Source organism: Leuresthes tenuis, unplaced genomic scaffold (genome assembly GCF_036924035.1).
Source record: "Leuresthes tenuis unplaced genomic scaffold, fLeuTen1.0.hap1 SCAF_24, whole genome shotgun sequence".
Taxonomy (NCBI): domain Eukaryota; kingdom Metazoa; phylum Chordata; class Actinopteri; order Atheriniformes; family Atherinopsidae; genus Leuresthes; species Leuresthes tenuis.
Window position 1 is genome coordinate 3,452,195 of NW_027325378.1, and position 17,477 is coordinate 3,469,671.

At 45.2% G+C, this 17,477-nt stretch overlaps 2 protein-coding genes across 5 annotated transcripts in view; one reads left to right on the forward strand and one right to left on the reverse strand.

Annotated features, from left to right (window-relative positions):
- gli3 (GLI family zinc finger 3) overlaps positions 1-6,480 on the forward strand; it is a 92,702-nt gene extending 86,222 nt beyond the window's left edge. For all 3 annotated transcript variants that reach the window (XM_072378659.1, XM_072378661.1, XM_072378660.1), the window contains exons 14-15: positions 1,462-1,855; positions 2,336-6,480. In XM_072378659.1, coding sequence (XP_072234760.1) covers positions 1,462-1,855; positions 2,336-4,659 — 2,718 coding nt within the window. In that variant the 3' untranslated portion in view covers positions 4,660-6,480. The remainder of the gene's footprint in view (positions 1-1,461; positions 1,856-2,335) is intronic.
- A 1,085-nt stretch (positions 6,481-7,565) lies between these two features.
- Positions 7,566-15,516, reverse strand: prpf4bb (pre-mRNA processing factor 4Bb). 2 transcript variants are annotated; one of them, XM_072378028.1, is made up of 16 exons: positions 15,408-15,516; positions 14,123-14,201; positions 12,518-13,653; positions 12,213-12,386; positions 11,864-12,022; positions 11,465-11,546; positions 11,165-11,366; positions 10,348-10,421; positions 10,145-10,235; positions 9,900-10,047; positions 9,676-9,813; positions 9,446-9,599; positions 9,243-9,357; positions 9,008-9,159; positions 8,830-8,916; positions 7,566-8,707 (listed from the first exon to the last, which is right to left on the reverse strand). In XM_072378028.1, exons 1-16 carry the CDS (start codon positions 15,464-15,466, stop codon positions 8,504-8,506), a joined length of 3,054 nt encoding a protein of 1,017 aa, XP_072234129.1. In that variant the 5' UTR covers positions 15,467-15,516; the 3' UTR covers positions 7,566-8,503. The 2 variants fall into 2 exon arrangements, with proteins under 2 accessions (XP_072234129.1, XP_072234128.1); XM_072378027.1 differs by having other exon boundaries at positions 12,207-12,386.
- Positions 15,517-17,477: the final 1,961 nt, after the last annotated feature.

A 17,477-nucleotide genomic window follows, 5' to 3' on the forward strand; every position in this document is an offset into this window, starting at 1 on the left:
AGACTTTATTTTAGGTTTCAGAATCACTTTGATTCCTTTGTTTAGACTTTTTTTTAACACCCTTTCTGGAATTAATCTAACATACCGGCACATTTAACACTGAAATCTTCTAATGAGTGCATCTTTTCCTCTGTCCAATGCTTCGGCATTTCTCTCCGTCCCTTCCTAAGGACAGTGGGTAATCAGGTGAGATAGGTGTCGCATTGTATTAGTAAAATATTCTTTCCAAGTCTCTCGTTTTTTCTTTTCGTTCTCATCTAATCATGATTTTTCTCATCGTGTCTCAACTGCTTGATACTTTCACCCCAAACGGTAAAGATTTGCTCTCATCGTAGGTCTCGGTTTCTCATCCCTCACAGCCATAAAAAGATTTTTTTCCCTCATCTCATTGTACAGCACTTTGATATTTACCAAAGCCGATGCATTTTTGTGGGGAGTGGCCATGCCTTTGGGCAGAACTGCAAGGACACTGTGACTATGCCTGATACTGTCCAAGGCTGCAGCCAAATCCTCTCCCTGGTAAACAGGGTGAAGAGTCTTCCAACATTTCTGATACTTGCTGCCAAGAAAAGCGATTTCATTATTCCTTAGTGCCACATAGTTCATAAAACTCTGTAAACAATTTAATTAGACTTTAGCCGGTCTCTTTTGAGACCTTTTATCCTATTTGCCTTTTCTCTGAAAACAACCCAAAACATGATTTTGCCCTTTGAAGTGTTTTTCTTTTTTATCGGGGGTCATATGAGGAGGCATTACTATTGCCTGAGTAATGTTGTACCCACCAAACACCTTTTTTTATTTCCTGAAAGAGAGCAGATTGCTCTTCATACTCACAACTTCAGCAATTTTATGAGATCATTGAAAAAAACGAGGGAAATTTTCTGATTATTCTTCCAGTGTAGCCAAGCAAACTAACGCCTTCATCAAGGTTGAACAAATTCATGATCCCTGAGGATTAAATACGGGCTGCGGATGATATTCTCCCCAGCACACGTGATGTTGTATGTCACACATAGAGGGCGCTAAAGTACAAGCGTGAGCCTCGAACAACAACAAATCCCGAATGAACCCTGGAAAACCCCAACAAATGCTAATAAACCACAAGCCCAAAGAGTATGAAGCCAACTGCACATGTTATCCATGAATTCATGACAAAAAACTTCCACATAGAATGGATGAATAAATAGGATGAATGATGATTTGCGATTGAAGAAGAAATGGTTAGCTGTGTCATCCACAGAGTTTCTGTCGGCTCAGCCATCAGAGCCACACTCATCCCACGAACCCATGACTACATTTATATTTCCTAATGGTTTGTGGATTCAATACTTGTTGTTGTCTGATGTTACGAGGACTGCGTCCAGCGTCATTGTCTGTGACATTTAACACTGTGTATCCCTGCTTGGAGCTAAACTTGATGATCCTCCATTTATCTACTTCTTCTTTTTCTGTGTCTGTCAGACGTCTCAGCCAAGCCCTGGCGGTCAGTCTACATGCAGCAGTGACCAGTCCCCCATCTGCACCTATCCCTGCAGTGGAGTCCAGCTTGCTGTGAGCGCCGGACGCTCGCCAGGGGAGGGGCTGGAGGAGGACCAGGAGAAGGAGGAAAATGAAGAGGAGGTGGACGAGGAGTGTGAGGGTGAGCCGGCCCCCATCATGGACTCCACCGTCTCCACAGCAACCGCAGCCATGTTGACCCTGCAGGCGAGGCGAAGCATTGGCCGCCCTCTGCGCTGGATGGAGCACTTGAAGATGGAGAGGCTGAAGCAAGTGAATGGAGCGCTGCCCAGGCTGGGGCCCCTGTCCCCTACACCGCCCCCCAAAGGTTCTGCAGTGCCCAACATCCAGGGGAAGGGTAAGGTCTTTTATTTAACTTTTATTTGATTTAGGTCCAGTTTGAGATCCAAGTTAGAATGTTACTAAACAAACAAAGTCCGGAGCCCTCACATTTTGAGGTCATTTAACCAGAATAAAGCACCTAGAGACAGAATTTACACAACTGAATTATCCCGAATGAAATCTTGCCCATTTTGGCTGAAGGATTCAGGCAGAACCAAATGCTTAAAATTTACTGTTCCGCTGCAAAATGCTATCAAAACCATATCAAGCTGTATATCATATCAGAGAGTATAGCATGTAATGTAATGTTTCATGGCCAAATGCAGCCAGTTATGGTACCATCTGTTTTAGAAATCTCTCCACACTTAGACTTAACTTATTTGGCCTCTTCACTCTCATCCTCTGGTAATATTCCTTTCACCACACATTGTCCTGCATTTTCTCTCCGTCAGTGTTCTAACTTTCTTTATTTGCTCGTCTTTGTGCATCTCTTTAGGATCCTGTCTGGGCAGGCAGTGGGGGGTGTCTGCTCCTCAGCCACCTGCTCATGCTGAGCTAGGCAGCACAGAGCTAACGGTGCTCAATTTGCTCCGAGACCGCCGTGACAGCAGTGGTAGTGCCACCAGTTCAGCCTACTTGAGCAGCAGCCGACGCTCATCAGGCATCTCCCCCTGCTTCTCCAGTCGACGCTCCAGCCAGGCTTCCCAGAGCGAGGGCACAATGGCGGTCGCGCACCACCGCCGCCTCCACAACCTCAGCTCCACCGACTCTTACGACCCCATTTCCACTGATGCCTCCCGCCGGTCCAGTGAGGCTAGCCACTATGGAGGTGGGGCAGGAGGAGGGGGTGGAGGGATGTTCTCCGGTGGGGGCTGTGGAGGTGTAGGAGGAGTAGGCATAGGAGGAGCAGGAGGAGGGTCACGGGGGATGCTCACTTTAACCCCAGCACAGCACTACCACCTTAAAGCCAAGTATGCCGCAGCTACTGGCGGCCCGCCTCCCACACCTCTACCCAACATGGAGCGCATGAGCTTGAAGACTCGCATGGCCATGATGGATGAGGGTGGGAGCAACCCCTGTTTGCCACCTCTGGTAAGGCCACCTCGCTGCAGTGAAGGCACTAACGGGTATAACAATGGATATATGGGACATGCAGGTAACCGGAGAAGGGTCTTATATCCCGGCGAGGGTCCGCTTAATGGGAACCGGAGGGCCAGTGATCCAGTGCGGACACAGGCTCCTGACACTTTCAGTTTGCCCCCGGTGCAACGCTTCAATAGCCTTAGTAATCTCCACCCTCTTCCCTCTCTGGCTCACCATACTTCAACTGAATCTCGCAATTTTAGCCTACAGAACTACACACGCTCAGAGGGCAACCTGCAGCACTCATCATATACTTCTAGCATTGCAGAACATGCAGCCTTAGAGGCTCTGGCCATGGAGGACGATGGGGAGGCTGGCCTGTTGCTCGGGGATGAGGATATATTGCCAGATGACCTGGTGCAGTATCTCCACTCCCAAGTTCAGATGGAAAATGGCCCCTACCTTCACAGTGAGGACCAAATAGCTTCTGGTCAAAGGGACACCTCCCATCAGTCTGTGGAGGCAATCCAGGCTTTAGGGTTGAATGGGATCTTCCCTGGCTCCCATAGTCTCCAACAGCAGCAGATAGCAGAGAGGAAGAGCCCCAGTAAGCTTCCCATCCAATGGAATGAAGTGAGCTCCGGGAGTGCTGAAAGGTCTCCTCAGAGGGGACGAAACCACCATTTATATTGTGGAAGGTGGCCCAACACAGAACATGGACCCACCTCAGCACCTTTTGGCCGGTTTGGAAACATGGTGGTTCAGCAGCAGGTGTCCACTGATTTCCAGAATAGCTGCAGCCAGCCTAATCAGTCTCAAAGTCCTTGCTGTGTCAACCCTGGGGTGAAGCTAGAGACACCCCTTAACTCCTGCATGGAGATGCGAGGTACAGGTGACAACTCTACAAACACCTTTGGCAGGTCAAACTTCTTGCAGATCATTGATGGACCTCCTCACCAGGCCCTGAAACGACAGGTGTCCAATGGACCTCAGAAACAGAGCAGTAGCACCGCTTGGCAGGTTGGAAACAACCTAGTTCTTAGCAGGGCCCCTATGGACAGCCTTCCCAGCCTCTCCCAGGGAACTGCTCCTTATCACAATCGGCTGGTACATGCCCCTCACCCACCGACCAATAGTTACAGAAACTTCAACAGGACACAGCAGTACCTCAGTTCTGAGAGCTCCAACCAACCACAACAACTGCAGAGAAGTGGAGACCAGTGTTCTTTGGCACACCAAGTATCTGGGCTGAAACTGGAGAACTCAGACCATGGATACTTAGAGCAGGGCTTTGCGGCCTGCCTCTCTTATGAACCAGTAGATTGCAAGGCCTCCTCATTCCCCGTTCTGGAGGATCAAAACTTGCTGGACTCCATAGTTGAGCCTGGGGGTCCGGTTGGTGGTAATGGAAACTCAGTTGCCCTTCCTTCCCCTGGAACAGACCAAGTGACCAGCACAGTGGATGGCCATGTGCCCAATGCATTAGATGAAGGGGTGAATCTGGACTTTGGTGCCATGCTGGAGGATGGCTATGACCAGGGTAGCCTGGTCTCGGGGGCATTGAGTCCCTCCATCTTCCAGGGCCTGTCCAGGACCTCGTCACGTCTCACCACCCCTCGAGCATCTGCTACCTTCCACAGTGTGGCCCCGGGCCTAAACAACATGGCCATAGGGGACATGAGCTCTCTCCTCACCTCCCTGGCTGAGGAGAGCAAGTTCTTAGCTATCATGCAGTAGCTGCTCTTTCTCTCTGCTTTCTCCTCCTATAGGAAAAAAATGGAAAAAGGAAGAGAAAACTTTGGTGTATGTGAAGATCAAGACAAAAAAAACGTGGCAATTATGAGAACTTCATTAAGTACTTAGAAGTGTTCTGGAACAGCAGTTGCCAAACCCTTTTATTTCGTAATAACGTCATCCCACACAGAACTGGGATGTGTCAAAAATATGTATAGATGAATAGTTATATTCCTTTTCTGGAATGGAGGCTATTTTTGGAAGCCCCTCCCTTTGATGGTGTGCAAAAGCTCACTTTCTTGAATCAGTATTCTGTGTATTGTCAGTTTTTGCTGTACTCCCCGTTTGTAAAAATGCATGTACTCGAGTTAAACAAGGAACACTGTCTATATAAGTACACACACTAGCCCACGTGCCAGTTGTCAACCAGTCTAATCCCACAGGTACAAAACCTCTAAATCTTTTCTTGACATGGCGAGTGAGACGTGGCTCAATCATTTAACTGGCCCGGACAACTTTATATATATATATCATAGGTTTTAACAAGTGGTATATTTACATTTGTTGTCGGTTTGTTTGTACGTTACTTTTGTGAAGCTGTAAATGTTTCCGTGCTTCTACCAAGTTTTACCAAGTGGTGTTTTTGTCGAGTCCAAAAAAAAAAAACGGACCACACATCCACGCCTTCAAGGCTCCGTAGATTGTCGTCGACTTGATATCTAAACGGCTTGATTTAGTTAGTCTGGTAAGGTACTCACAAGTGTATATAACAGTGTTTTTATATTCTGTTTGTGGTCGGATTTTCGATGTTGGATTGCACGGTTGTTCGGAGCTGATGTGTAAACGGACGCTCGGTCCTGGATTTGGTGCTCTATGTATGCTCCCAATTAATTGATATGAGTACTTCTGTGGTTTAAAACTGTCTTAATGACCAACACACGATACGGTTCCCAGCACATGTAAGGTGCTGTAAGGTGATGTGTTTTGTTTTATAGGAAATCATCTGTATTGTTTTCTCCAAAGCTCTTAAAATTCAGAATGTGTACTGCCATCAAGTATTGCAGTGACTTTGTCAACAGTGTTAGTATTGCCTTGCAGTCTTCTTCGACTGCACACAGAATATTGAGTAGCCTACCTTTAATTCAGCGTCAGAGCAATGAGGTACAAACTGTTTTATTGTTCTTTGGTACTTTTGTCTTTTTTGTAGCTGTGTATTGATGGTGTTTTGTTATTTCAAAGAAGTAGAAATCATTTCCTTTGAAAGAAGGGAATCACTGAGGTCTGTGCCTTAATCGTATCTGCCTGTCGGTAAAGAGAGAGAGAGAGAGAGATCACTGCCAATCTTCCATTGTGAATAATGAACAAATAAGAATTAAACATGTAATGTGTCTCGCGACACCTGAAAAAAAGATAAAATGACAGAACATTTATATTAAGAAAAGTCTGAATATCAGAAAAGTCAAGATTTGCGAAGTGCATTCTACTTTTCTTTGATTTTTCTTAGCATTTATTGTGCTTTTTTAAATATATATATATACATATATATATGTATGTACGTATATATATATGTATATATACATATATATATACATAATGTAAATACATTACTCTTTCTGTAGGTTTAGCAAAGGAAATGTGGAGTACCTGGGACCAATAAAAGAAAAAAGTGACTTTGAAAGCAGGGATTCCCAGGCCCTGGGCAGAGGCCAGGCGGATCTGGCTCAGAGATTAGTGCCCAGCGCTGCACCCTCCGCCAGAAGAGCCTCTTTGCTCTTTTATAACTGACAACAAATGTTTGTATGGTTTTAATAAAAAAAAAAAAAACGGAAATTATATTTTAAGTCTCTCTTCTTTTTTATGCGATTGTTTCCACAATATATGAAACATGCTGGTTTGAATTATGGCCGATTTTACGAGGACTCTTAACCAAATGTAGAGGATAAAGGTGCCTTTTGTAATCCGGCACACAGCCACTTCAAAGCACCACAAATCGAACTCATCAGCTAATCAGACTGAATCTTAAGCATCTTCACCCAATAAGATCCGGATACAGCTGCAGAGCGGTGTTGAGGAATATGTAACCGTAAAAATACAAAGTTCCACAAACATGAGGTTCAGAGAATAGCTAGTGCATGTGATGCCCCCTACAGGCCACCACAGGAACTCACATCATCTTGTCAGAGCTGTGCAGCGTTTGAATTCTGCTCTCATGAATTTGATAGTCACAAATGACTTGTTTGGTTACACATCCACATAAAGAGCAATCATGTCCTCGCCTCTCTGTGTTGAGATTAAAGCCAGAAGGTGTTAGCGCGCCAATTCATTCATCTTTACCGGTGGTTATCCCACTACAGCCTACATGTATTTACGCTCTCCTTCAGGTTGACAGCCCATCAGCTGCTATCAGAGCCCCTTTTAGTGCACTCTGCTAGCAGAGAGCTCTTGCATCAACCCCCCTACTTTCCAAACGGAGAAAAATGCGACTCTTTTCTAAGCGAGCTTCCCATTAAGCTTTTTAGGGAGCTCAACACAAGTGTAATCAAGATGAAAATGCAGAGAAGTGGGACACCCAAACAATTGTTACAATTCTTACAGCTGGACGCAGATTTGGTGCATCAAAATGTAAAACCTCTTTACATTTTGATGCACCAAATCTGCAGCCACTGCTTCTTTTTTTCCTCTCAAACCATAAAAAAAGGCCTTTCTTTAACTGCCTTTACACCTACAGAAGGATCTTATCGGGTTTGCATTTAAAATACTTTTTCAGTCAGTGCAGTTTTCACATATTTCCCCATTTATCGATGCATCCTTTGCTCTAAGAACCGATACAACGGACTTCTGAAAGAAGAGGTGTCTTGTACACAACAGGAAACGTTTTATTACTAAAAAGCCGTCTTATACTCTTTCAGCAGAGTTTTCACAACTATTCTTTATTGAAATCACAAGATTGGTTTTACCACTTAATGGAAAGAAACAAATTGCTCATACATGAAAGGACAGTAACTATGGACTATATACAACATTAGGAGGGGAGGGTCACAGGTGTGGCTTTTATTGGCCAACAAAGTTCGGTGTTTTAGCACACCGGGCTCATATAGGAGGCACTTGAATGTGAAAGCCTTAAGAGCCAAGACCGAGCCAGAGTGTTGGAGGGAGAGGAGGGTTAAAAAAAAATCAAATAAAAAGAGTGAACAATGACTACCTGGTTTGAAAATTAAAAAAATCTTGATCAAGAAATGCATAATATGCATCTAATCCTTCAGCTCAGGCCTCGACTGTTGAGGATGCAGTGAGAAGGTGAGGAGGGCTGCTGTTACATGTGGGACACTGATGCACATGCAGAGCGTTTACACAGGCCTGCACCACTGAAACCTAGAGCACAAAGGGTGCACATTCAAAAGCATGCATCGCCCCACGATGAGCAATGTGGTTAAAAAAAAAAGAAGAAGAAAGGTGTGTGATGATGTCTGCAACTACGACAAAAATTCAGCTGCTTGTAACTGCTAATGCATGAGAGATACAGTATTTACAGGAAATTCTTCTTAAACATCCGTCGCTCCAATGCCAGTTAAATAAAAAGAAAAAGATATCTGCATTGTGGGGTATGAAGGGAAGTTTACAATGAAAATCGCAAAAATCAGTGTCTTTGAGAGTGGCTACCATTTCAACGATCTATTTACAATAAAATAATAATGTATCCATTAACAAAATGATGCTGAGGAAGAACTAAACTTGATGACATTCTGAAACTAAGTCCACGGGTCGGCCGCGCTGCAGAGTTCCTGTCAGAGCTGGTTTAGTGGTTGGTTCTGTCCGTCCGCTCTGGGAGTGTGTTGCCTTCAGGGTGTCAGATCTTCTCCTGGATAAACGGGTGCTGCAGAGCCTGGTTGATGCTGATGCGTTTGGCCGGGTCCAGCATCAGTGTGCCATCCAGCAGGTCCTTCAGCTGCATTACCTTCTTCCTCTGGTCCTCAGGCAGTCGCTGGCCTCCTATCATGTCCGCCAGCAGGTCTTTGGTGGGGTTGATGGTGCTCATTACAGTCACCTTCTCCTGATGTGGCACAACAGAGAGGATGAGAGGGGATTCGGGTATAAAAAGAAGTACTTGCTGTCAGATCTTGAAAAGCAGTGAATTTAAATGTTGCAGCACATGAAAAAAAGGAAAAGTCTCACCCTTTCTGTCACTTTGTCTACTTCAATGTACAGGAAGTTCAAGTTCTGATCGAAGTGCTGGTCTTTGAACAAGCCTTTACGGATCATCTGAAGACAGAATCCACAACATTGCATCACTTGTTGAACACTGCGTGGAACACTGGAGGAAAGGAGCTGAAATAACATGATGCAACGTTACCTTGTTGGGCATCTTGCCCTTGAGGTCCATTGCCAGCTTGATCATGTGATTGTTGGAAGATCCAGGAAAGAGGATTTTGCCGGTGTAAAGCTCATAGAGAGTGCAGCCGACGGACCACATGTCGATGCCATAATCATAAGGCTTTCCTATGACTGAGAGAAAACAGAAAGTAAGTAAAGGAGAAGCCTGGAAGACGCTGATCACTGGTGATGAGGAGAGAAGCAGCTCAACTTACTTATCTCAGGAGCTCTGTAAAATCTGCTGACCAGATATGGTGTGATGTCATTGTCTGCAACATGTGACGCGGAGCCAAAGTCACAAAGCTTCAAAATGGTTTTAGACTCGTTCACCTTTTAAAGAAAACAAATGTTAGCCACGCTGCTGCCGTTTTAGTGGTCATACAACCTGATCTGAGTAGAGTGATCACTCTGTTGGTACCAGGATATTATCTGGCTTGATGTCAGCATGGAGGATGTTGCATCTTTTGAGCAGCTTGAGCGCCAAGAAGAGCTGCTGGCTGTAAGATCGCACAGCTTTGATGTGGAGCCCGACATCCTTTCCGTATTTCTTCAGCACCTCCCGCAAATTCATACTACAAATGAGACATGTCGTGAACAGGAGCGCTCACCAGATGAATGCTGCAGTGGCCACCGAAGTGTGCACATTACCTCAGAGGCTCAAACACCAGGCAAAGATGCTGCTTGTGGTAGAAGTGCCGGAAAAGGCGAAGGCAGTGGAACTTGTCATCAGGATCAGCATCGTTAAGCTTCTTGAGGAATTCCAACTCCTTCAAACCGGTCTTCTGCCTGTTAATCAAAATGCATTTCATTTGAATCACGAAGCGTTGGCAGTCACGTAACAAATATATTTCCTGCAAAATGGTGCGACTCACATGAGCTCGTTGTTTCTGATGATCTTGACTGCCACCTCCTGGCCGGCCCTGGCAGTGTCCCTGGCTCTGACCACGTTGCTGAACACACCCTGGCCCGTGTAGCCGTACACATCATAGCGCTTGTCCAGTATCTCTCCAATGTTCACCCCTAAATAACCACACAATCCATAAATCTGCTGCAACACAATCATTACCGTTACTGACCAAGCTGCAGCAGCTGCAGGTATCTTAGAGCAAGCACTTACTGTAGTAACCCTCGGCATCGGTCCAGTTGTCCCTGAGGTTGGGGTTCTCTTTGAAGTCCTTTCCTACACCTGCTGCTCGCATCCTAGCATTCTGCAGAGACAGCACAAAAACAATTATATTCTCCTGAAACGTCAAACCAAGCCAGTTAATGCAGAAAATCAATGTTCAGACGCCATCCAGAGCTTAACAACTGAGCTCTTACATCAAAGTCAGCAGCAAACATGTCGTCAGACTCTATAAACATGTCAGGCGCTGAAGGCTTCTTTGGGTTGGCTCCTGAAACAAAGACAGAAAGAAAAAGAAAAGGAAAAACCATCCCAACAGGAGGTGAGTCCTTGGGTTCATACACCGGATTGTAAAACAGTATATCTGGAACATGTGTTTGATTCACATACTCTGCAGAGATCAAAACATGCTGCAGGTGGCAGACACAACCAGGCTTTGGATTACAAGCCAGCAACTGAATGAACACATGACAGAAAGAAAGAAAATTAAAATCCCTGCATCACACACCTGCATTTGTCACACACATCAAGCCACTGATTACCATGTAGAGACTTTGGTTAGTGTTCAGTGCGCCTGTGCTCATGTGAAAAGTCCAGCCAGCTGCAGGGAGGTGCCGACATTAATGTGCAGCTATGCTTCAAATTGAAAGGCAGGGTAAAGGTTTTCTGTCAGATTCAGTTTGTCAGAATAAGGGAAAGCTTGGTGGCAAAATCCTGGCATTTAGTGTTTGAAAAAGATGGCAGCAGATAAGGAGGAGCTTCACAGACTGGGAGTAGCATCTTTATCAGAGTTTAGCACAGTGACCTGTGTGCACGGCAACTTAAATTTCAACAGTCTGCACATAGTGGTAACAAGTACCGGATTTGTGCATCCAGGACTATTTCTGAATAACTTTCTAACATGTGGACACGTGCAGTTAACCGGGAGCACACACATTACGATGTGGTTCATTCAGTTGGCCTTGTACGCCAACAGGTCCTTAAAAACGTTTTAAAAGCCCAACATCACACTACCGTCTTTCTCCTGGGCAATGAGGTTGTGCTTGGCTTTGATGCTGGCCTCGAAGGTGTTGAGGTTCTCGCGTTCGTACTCCTTGACGTCTGCGGCGACCCGCTCCAAGATGTCGTCGGGTGATGGCGAGCGGCTGCGCGTGCTGCTCTGAGGGCTGCTGGGCTCCGAGACCATGTTGGAGTCTTCGTTCAAAACTTTGTATTTCTGTGCACAAAGCAGGAGAGGAGCTGAGGACCGCTGCACATCAGCTGCACATCAGCTTCACATCAGCTTCCAGCCACCAAATCCTTTTTAAAACCCACCTGGACAATGGCCTTGCGCTGCTGGCGCCGCTGTTCGATGAGAGCTTCTTCATCCACCTCTTCACCTTCAAAATCCTCCAGCCTGCGAACATAAGCCAGGATTTGAGAGCGAGAACCAGCATTAAATCATGCGGGTCCGTGTGAAAACAGTGAAGCTAAGTATCGGTTACACATGTCAGACTTATTGAAAACACAATGCTGCATCTTAAAAAGTTTTGCTGACTTGTTGCCTTCATTTAAAACTCTTTGCAAATACATTTCCTTTGATTTACTGACAGCAGAGCAGCTGCAATAACCTGCAGCAAGCATGCTAACGCTAACGTTTTCCTCTGCATTTACAACTCAAACGAATGAAAACATCACAAACAAACTTTACCGATGTATAAAACTAATACTCACAACTCTTCTCCTGAGGATTCCTGGTCAACTTTCATCCCCTCTGACAGGCTTCCTTTGAACTTGTCTTCATCTCTGCTGCGCCGCCTTCTCCTCCCCCGATCACGGGACATTGAGCGCCGGTACTGCCGGAGTCTCCCATATCTGTCTCTCTCCCCGGACCTGCAACACATGCATGACAAGCGATGACACATCAGCTCAATAAAGCCACAAAAAGGTCTTTTCCTGCATCAGGACAAAGTGAAAGCTGAAGTTGGGCTTGGACTTTTTTTTAATAAACTGCTGCAGCAACACAAACAAACACCTTCTGTCCTAAGCAGTGACTGTGGAGTGAAATATGAGCTACCGCCACCTGTGTCCCAGCGGAGTCCTGCTTCGTCTGCGGGGTGAAGAGCGAGAGCGCCGTCGCAGCGACGCGGACCTCCTCCTTAGAGGTGAGCGGCTCAGCCTGCGGCGAGAGGACGCCCTGGGACTCATCTCTCGTGATCTGTCTCTGCCAGGTCCCAGATCCGCCCGAGAGCGCTTCCTGCAGCAACGCCAGAGATTAATCTGCATCATCCTGTCTGTTTTAACTCGTTTCTGCTGTTTTAAAAGGAATTTATCCCAACATGTGTAGGAGCACCTTTGGACACACTGCTTAAATTACTGCAGACTAACCTCAGCGGTGAGTCCTGCCGGTCAGCATCCCTCCTCCTGAGGTCTGGCGAGCGGCTGCGGCCTCTCCTGGGTGGAGATCTTGTTCTTGATGGAGAGTGGCTCTGTTTCGATGCCCTTTCAGAAGCACCGGCCAACAGGTGATGGGAGTCTCTATGGCGAGGGGAGGCACTGCGTTTCCTCGTGGGGCTGTGGGCCCCCCGTCTATGAGGGGAACGGTTCTCTTTTCCCAATGAAGTGTCCTTGGATGGGGACTTGGCAGGCCGTTTGTCCCGGTCAGGATCGGAGCGACTTGGCCGCTCTCGTATAGGCGACCTGGACCGACGGCTGGGTCTGTCCTGGTTTGGTTTGTCATCCCGCTGTGGAGAGGAACGTTTATCGGGACGAATGACTTTCTGCTCACTTCTTAAGTTGGAAGGAGAACTGGACTTCCTTCTCTCCTTGGACCGGTTAACGCTGTCTGAGGGCTTTCTGTCTTTCGACCTGCTCCTGCCACGACCTCTGTCTTTAACACCTGTATCCTTGGTGCTTTTGGTCCCTTTGTCCTGCTTCGACTCCTTTGTTGGCTTATCTGCAGACTTACTCCGACTACGACGTTTAGCGCTGGACTTACTGCCCTCTGTTGAGTCCCGTCTTGATTTCCCACCTTTCCCCCCTCTGGGAGATATGGGTTTACCTGAGCTGACCCTTGGACGCTGTTCTCCGTTTCTGAACCTGGCATCTCCATCCTCTTCAGAGCCAGAGTTATACCCCTGAAGGATCAAACCCATGCCTGACTGAACCTTCCCCTCCATCAACTGGCTGTCCAGCTCAGCTTTGATCATCGCCCTCTGTTTCTCCAAATCCTCCAATAAGGCCCTGTCGTCCAGGCTTGGATTTCCAGAGGAGGGGGAGGACTCCACCTTTCTGTGGGTGGAGGAGCCAAAGAGGACAGCAGCGGAAGGAGAGGAGCCCTCTTTGCGTTTGTGTTTCCTATGTTTGTGACGATGCTTGCGTTTGCGGTCCTTGTCTTCATCAGATGCATGTTTGTGCTTTTTGTGCTTACTGCGATGCTTGTGTTTTTTCCTCTTGTGTTTACCGCTGCTGCTGTGATGTTTGGACCCTTCCTCCGTCTTCTCACCATTAGTTTCAGCCTGGCCCTAAGACATAAAGATTTCACAATTACAAATAACTCAGCTTTTAGATAACCAACAACTTCAAATTCTTAATATCTAACTTTTCAAGATTAAATTAACAGAATAGACGTGGACTACAGTGTCATTAAACCTTTCTATGATTTCTATCCATATTTAAGCCACCAGCATTCTCCCATAGGAAACTCAAACCTTATTCAGAGAGCATTATAAGGATATGAAGGCTAAAGGACACCCTCTAAGTGACATTAGATATGAATAAGACTGCCACTGTTTGCGCTTCACTTGTCTGAAAAAAATAAAAGGCAAAACTATCAAAGCACAGAGACAGAGAACATCTGGCATCACAAGTCGAGCCCAACAAAAAGATTGCTGGTCTCAAGCTGCTAATAAAAAGTGTAAACAAACAGTTTAGATCTGGATTATGACATCATACCACTGAAGATATTTAGGTCTTGCTCTTGTCCACCCCTACCTCTTCCTCCTCCTCTTCTTCAGACAAATCTCCGCTGTCCTCATTTCCACTTCTTTCATGGCTTTCCAGATCCTGCTTCCTGTTTTAATAAAGAACATTTTTAAATGAGCAGAAAATGTCACACAAGTGCTGCGACACAGAGTCACTTATTCTGCATTAAATACATGCATTTTAATCTCATCTTCGCACATTGCTTGCCAATAATGTCGTTGTATCTATGTGCAAAACATATATATTTGAAAGGTCTATCAAGTGCAAAACCACATGAAAAAAACACAAAATACACTATGATTAGAAATGTCATTGATCACAGATCGGATGATAGAGGATTCTATGAAGACTCTTAAATTTTAGCATGTTAGAGGCAACATATTTCCCCTGTAAATCGTGAATTAAAGAGAGAAAAATCAGATCAAAGTTTTAACTTTAAGCCATCAGGAACTATTGAAAATCCCACATTTCTGAGCTGTGGTGAAACTGGCTTCATCCAAACTCTTCAACCTGAAACTACTTGTTGAGAAAAGCTTTTCTGAAGTTATTCTTGCCCATCATTATAAGGTATTACCTTCTATACTGACACTGTGCAGCATACAGGAGAATCAGTTAAGAGCTAATTGACTGAAGCCTTCATAACGCGTTCAAATTGAGGTTCAGTGAAGCTTTCACCAAACAAACGACAGCATCTCAAGTCGCCGTGAACACAGCGGCAAACCAAGGTTACGTAATGTGTCGATTTAGCTTCAAATTCATCGAAACGTAATCAAGTAGCGAACAAAAAACTACAAGGACGGGGGTCATCTAAGCAGTGTTGCACCGATACGAGCGTGTTCCTATGTAAACTTAACTTGTTAGCTCTTCCCCGGACACAAACCGCCAAGAGGATTTTAGCCATTAGCTTCGATTGGCTAAACGTCTTTAGCAAACTTAAAACTAGCAGGCTAACTTACATTTTAGAATTGCTACACGCTATAACTACATCATTTTCCGTCGTGTGCTCCGACATGTACACTTTATTGAAGCAAATACACATAAATACATTCGACGTACAATTACATATGCGCTGCGTTTGACGAAACTTAGAGCTAGCCGAGCTAAAAGAACATTAGCCAGATAGCTAAAACCGTCTGCCAGCCGTAAGCATGCGATTTAGCTAGCTCGGGCAACAACGGGAACCTACCGACTGTTAGCCTCCGCAACTTTAACAGTTCTCATTTGATTTTGAACGTTTAAAGGCGCTAACACCTTACTATCATCAAGTTCAATTATCTTTACTAAAGTGACTTACACGTGTTCGTTGCCATTATTCATTCCTCTGGACGTGATGTCCATCTCAACGTCAGCCATTTTCCTTAGCCGAGGAACCCGTTCTTCTTCGATTATTTGGAGGTGCAATGATACGACAACACTGGCATGTCCTCTGGCGTATTGGCGGTGCACTGCAGACGGGATTTGTCATTTGTAAAGCGTCCACCAGGGTGGATGTTTGTCAAATTAAAAAGATATATATAAAAAAAACGTCACATTTACTTTACTTCAGTTGTTGACATCTCCTGAATGCTCCCCTGGCAAGAATCACAGCTTTTGTAAAACACATTTGTAGCAGCTGAGAGTCTTTGAGGGACTTTGGGAGAGTGAAGGTGTTTGTTTCCCAGATTATCTGATATTTCATGTACCACATTCCTCACTAAATGTCCCCAGTGTCACTGGTTGCAATACAAGATCAAATAATGGCTGCTCAACAGGTTGGTGTTCTTTTCACAAAATTCTGCACCTTTTTCCTCCATTTACACGCATCCCTGTGCGTTCATAAGTTCTGCTTTAACTTATTCATCTTCCCATTAGGTGTTATTCAGAGGTAGGCCTCCGTTTACAACCTACTTGATGTTACTTCCATGCAGGTCATATTTTTGCAGAGCACTGCACCACTCCACAGATTTCTAAACCTTCCCAAAGTATTTTTCCAGTCATTTTTGCCTTGGTAGGAATCAGTTTTCAAATTTAAAGTTTTCAAAACCTTCCACAAACTTGTTTCTGTTGTCCATGTCAACAGGAATTGAGGAAACGCTCAAGTGAAAATGCTGTGATGTCTTCTGTTCAGGCATTCTGCCATATGGACATGAGTTATTTCAACTTTATGAGTGCTAGGCAGCTGCTTAGGGGAGCCCCTGGCAGCCATCTGCCTGACGGGGTTCGGGGAAATGAGTGCTCCTGAAGCTTTAAAATTTGCATCATCTGGCTGCTCCAAGAGCAATGAACAAGCCAGGGGCCCAAATAAGCTGATTAATGCCTTGATGAAAAGCATTACCTTGCTGAGATGTTTCTTAGAGCTTTTCTGTGATGCTCCTCTTCCCCTTTTCTCTGAAATTTAGCTAAAAACTAAAACCAACACACTAATTTTCACATTGAAAAGATATTTAATTTTTCAGTTCATGCATCTTCCACTCGCTTAACTTTTGACCAGGGGTGCTGTTCACTGTAGCTATTGGCATGAAATTGTGTATTTACAGAAAAATTAACACAGATTTCTGAATAGAAGCTGTGACCACATCTTATTTGAGTTGCCACAAAGTTTCCTTGGAAGCATGCGGTGCTGGATGATGTAAACTGCTGCAGCAGTGAAACCTTTTGAGGCACCGCCAAAAAGGCTGCAAAAAAAGAGAAAAACAAGGCACAAAAGGCAGGCTCTGGGAGGTTGCTCAGTTTGCCAGGAACACAGGATGGCCCTGGAGGTCAATTAGTGGATCATGTGGTTGCAGAAGGCCTCTTATGTACCCCATTTCCTCCTTCGTGTACACCACTGGTATGCGCAACAGAAACGTTACATAAATGCTCGGTTAAGATTCTCTCCCCTGTTTCCCAGCAGAGTATGTAATGCAGACTAAAGTGCACCACCTGATTTATAAATGTGATGAGAATGTGGCAAAAAAGTATTGAGAAATCTCTTAAGCCGTAAAGAAAAAAGCTCTATATCATTCCAGCAAAATGAGCTATCAGTAAGAAGTACAAGTTAAACTTCTGGCATGAAAGCGTGACATTGTTTTTAATTATCTGACTTGCCAAAAAGTGCAAAGAGCAAGTCACCATCAGATATGTGGGTACTTCTCAAAAGGGAAACCACAACAGAAACACCACTATCAACTCTGTGTTGCCACACACCGAATTAAAAACCTCTGAACCGTCATGTTGCAACGCAGAAAGTAGGAGACGATGCTCTTAGCGTAGCTCTGTGAAATCACATGACGTTCAAGGATGCTAAAGCATTCACGGGCTGTTATTATCCCCTCCTGACAGTTTTATATCAAGCTGTAAATTGTGTTGTTGTGAGGCACCTGTGACTGCTTATTCACGGTGTTGA

Bases quoted from the DNA above. Each gene is read 5' to 3' on its own strand.
- prpf4bb (XM_072378027.1), bottom strand. From the start codon at position 15,466: ATGGCTGACGTTGAGATGGACATCACGTCCAGAGGAATGAATAATGGC. The intron at 9,814-9,899 runs GTGAGTCGCACC...TTTGATTAACAG, and splicing joins ATCAGAAACAACGAGCTCAT to GCAGAAGACCGGTTTGAAGG. The intron at 8,917-9,007 runs GTAACGTTGCAT...TTCTGTCTTCAG, and splicing joins AGGGCAAGATGCCCAACAAG to ATGATCCGTAAAGGCTTGTT.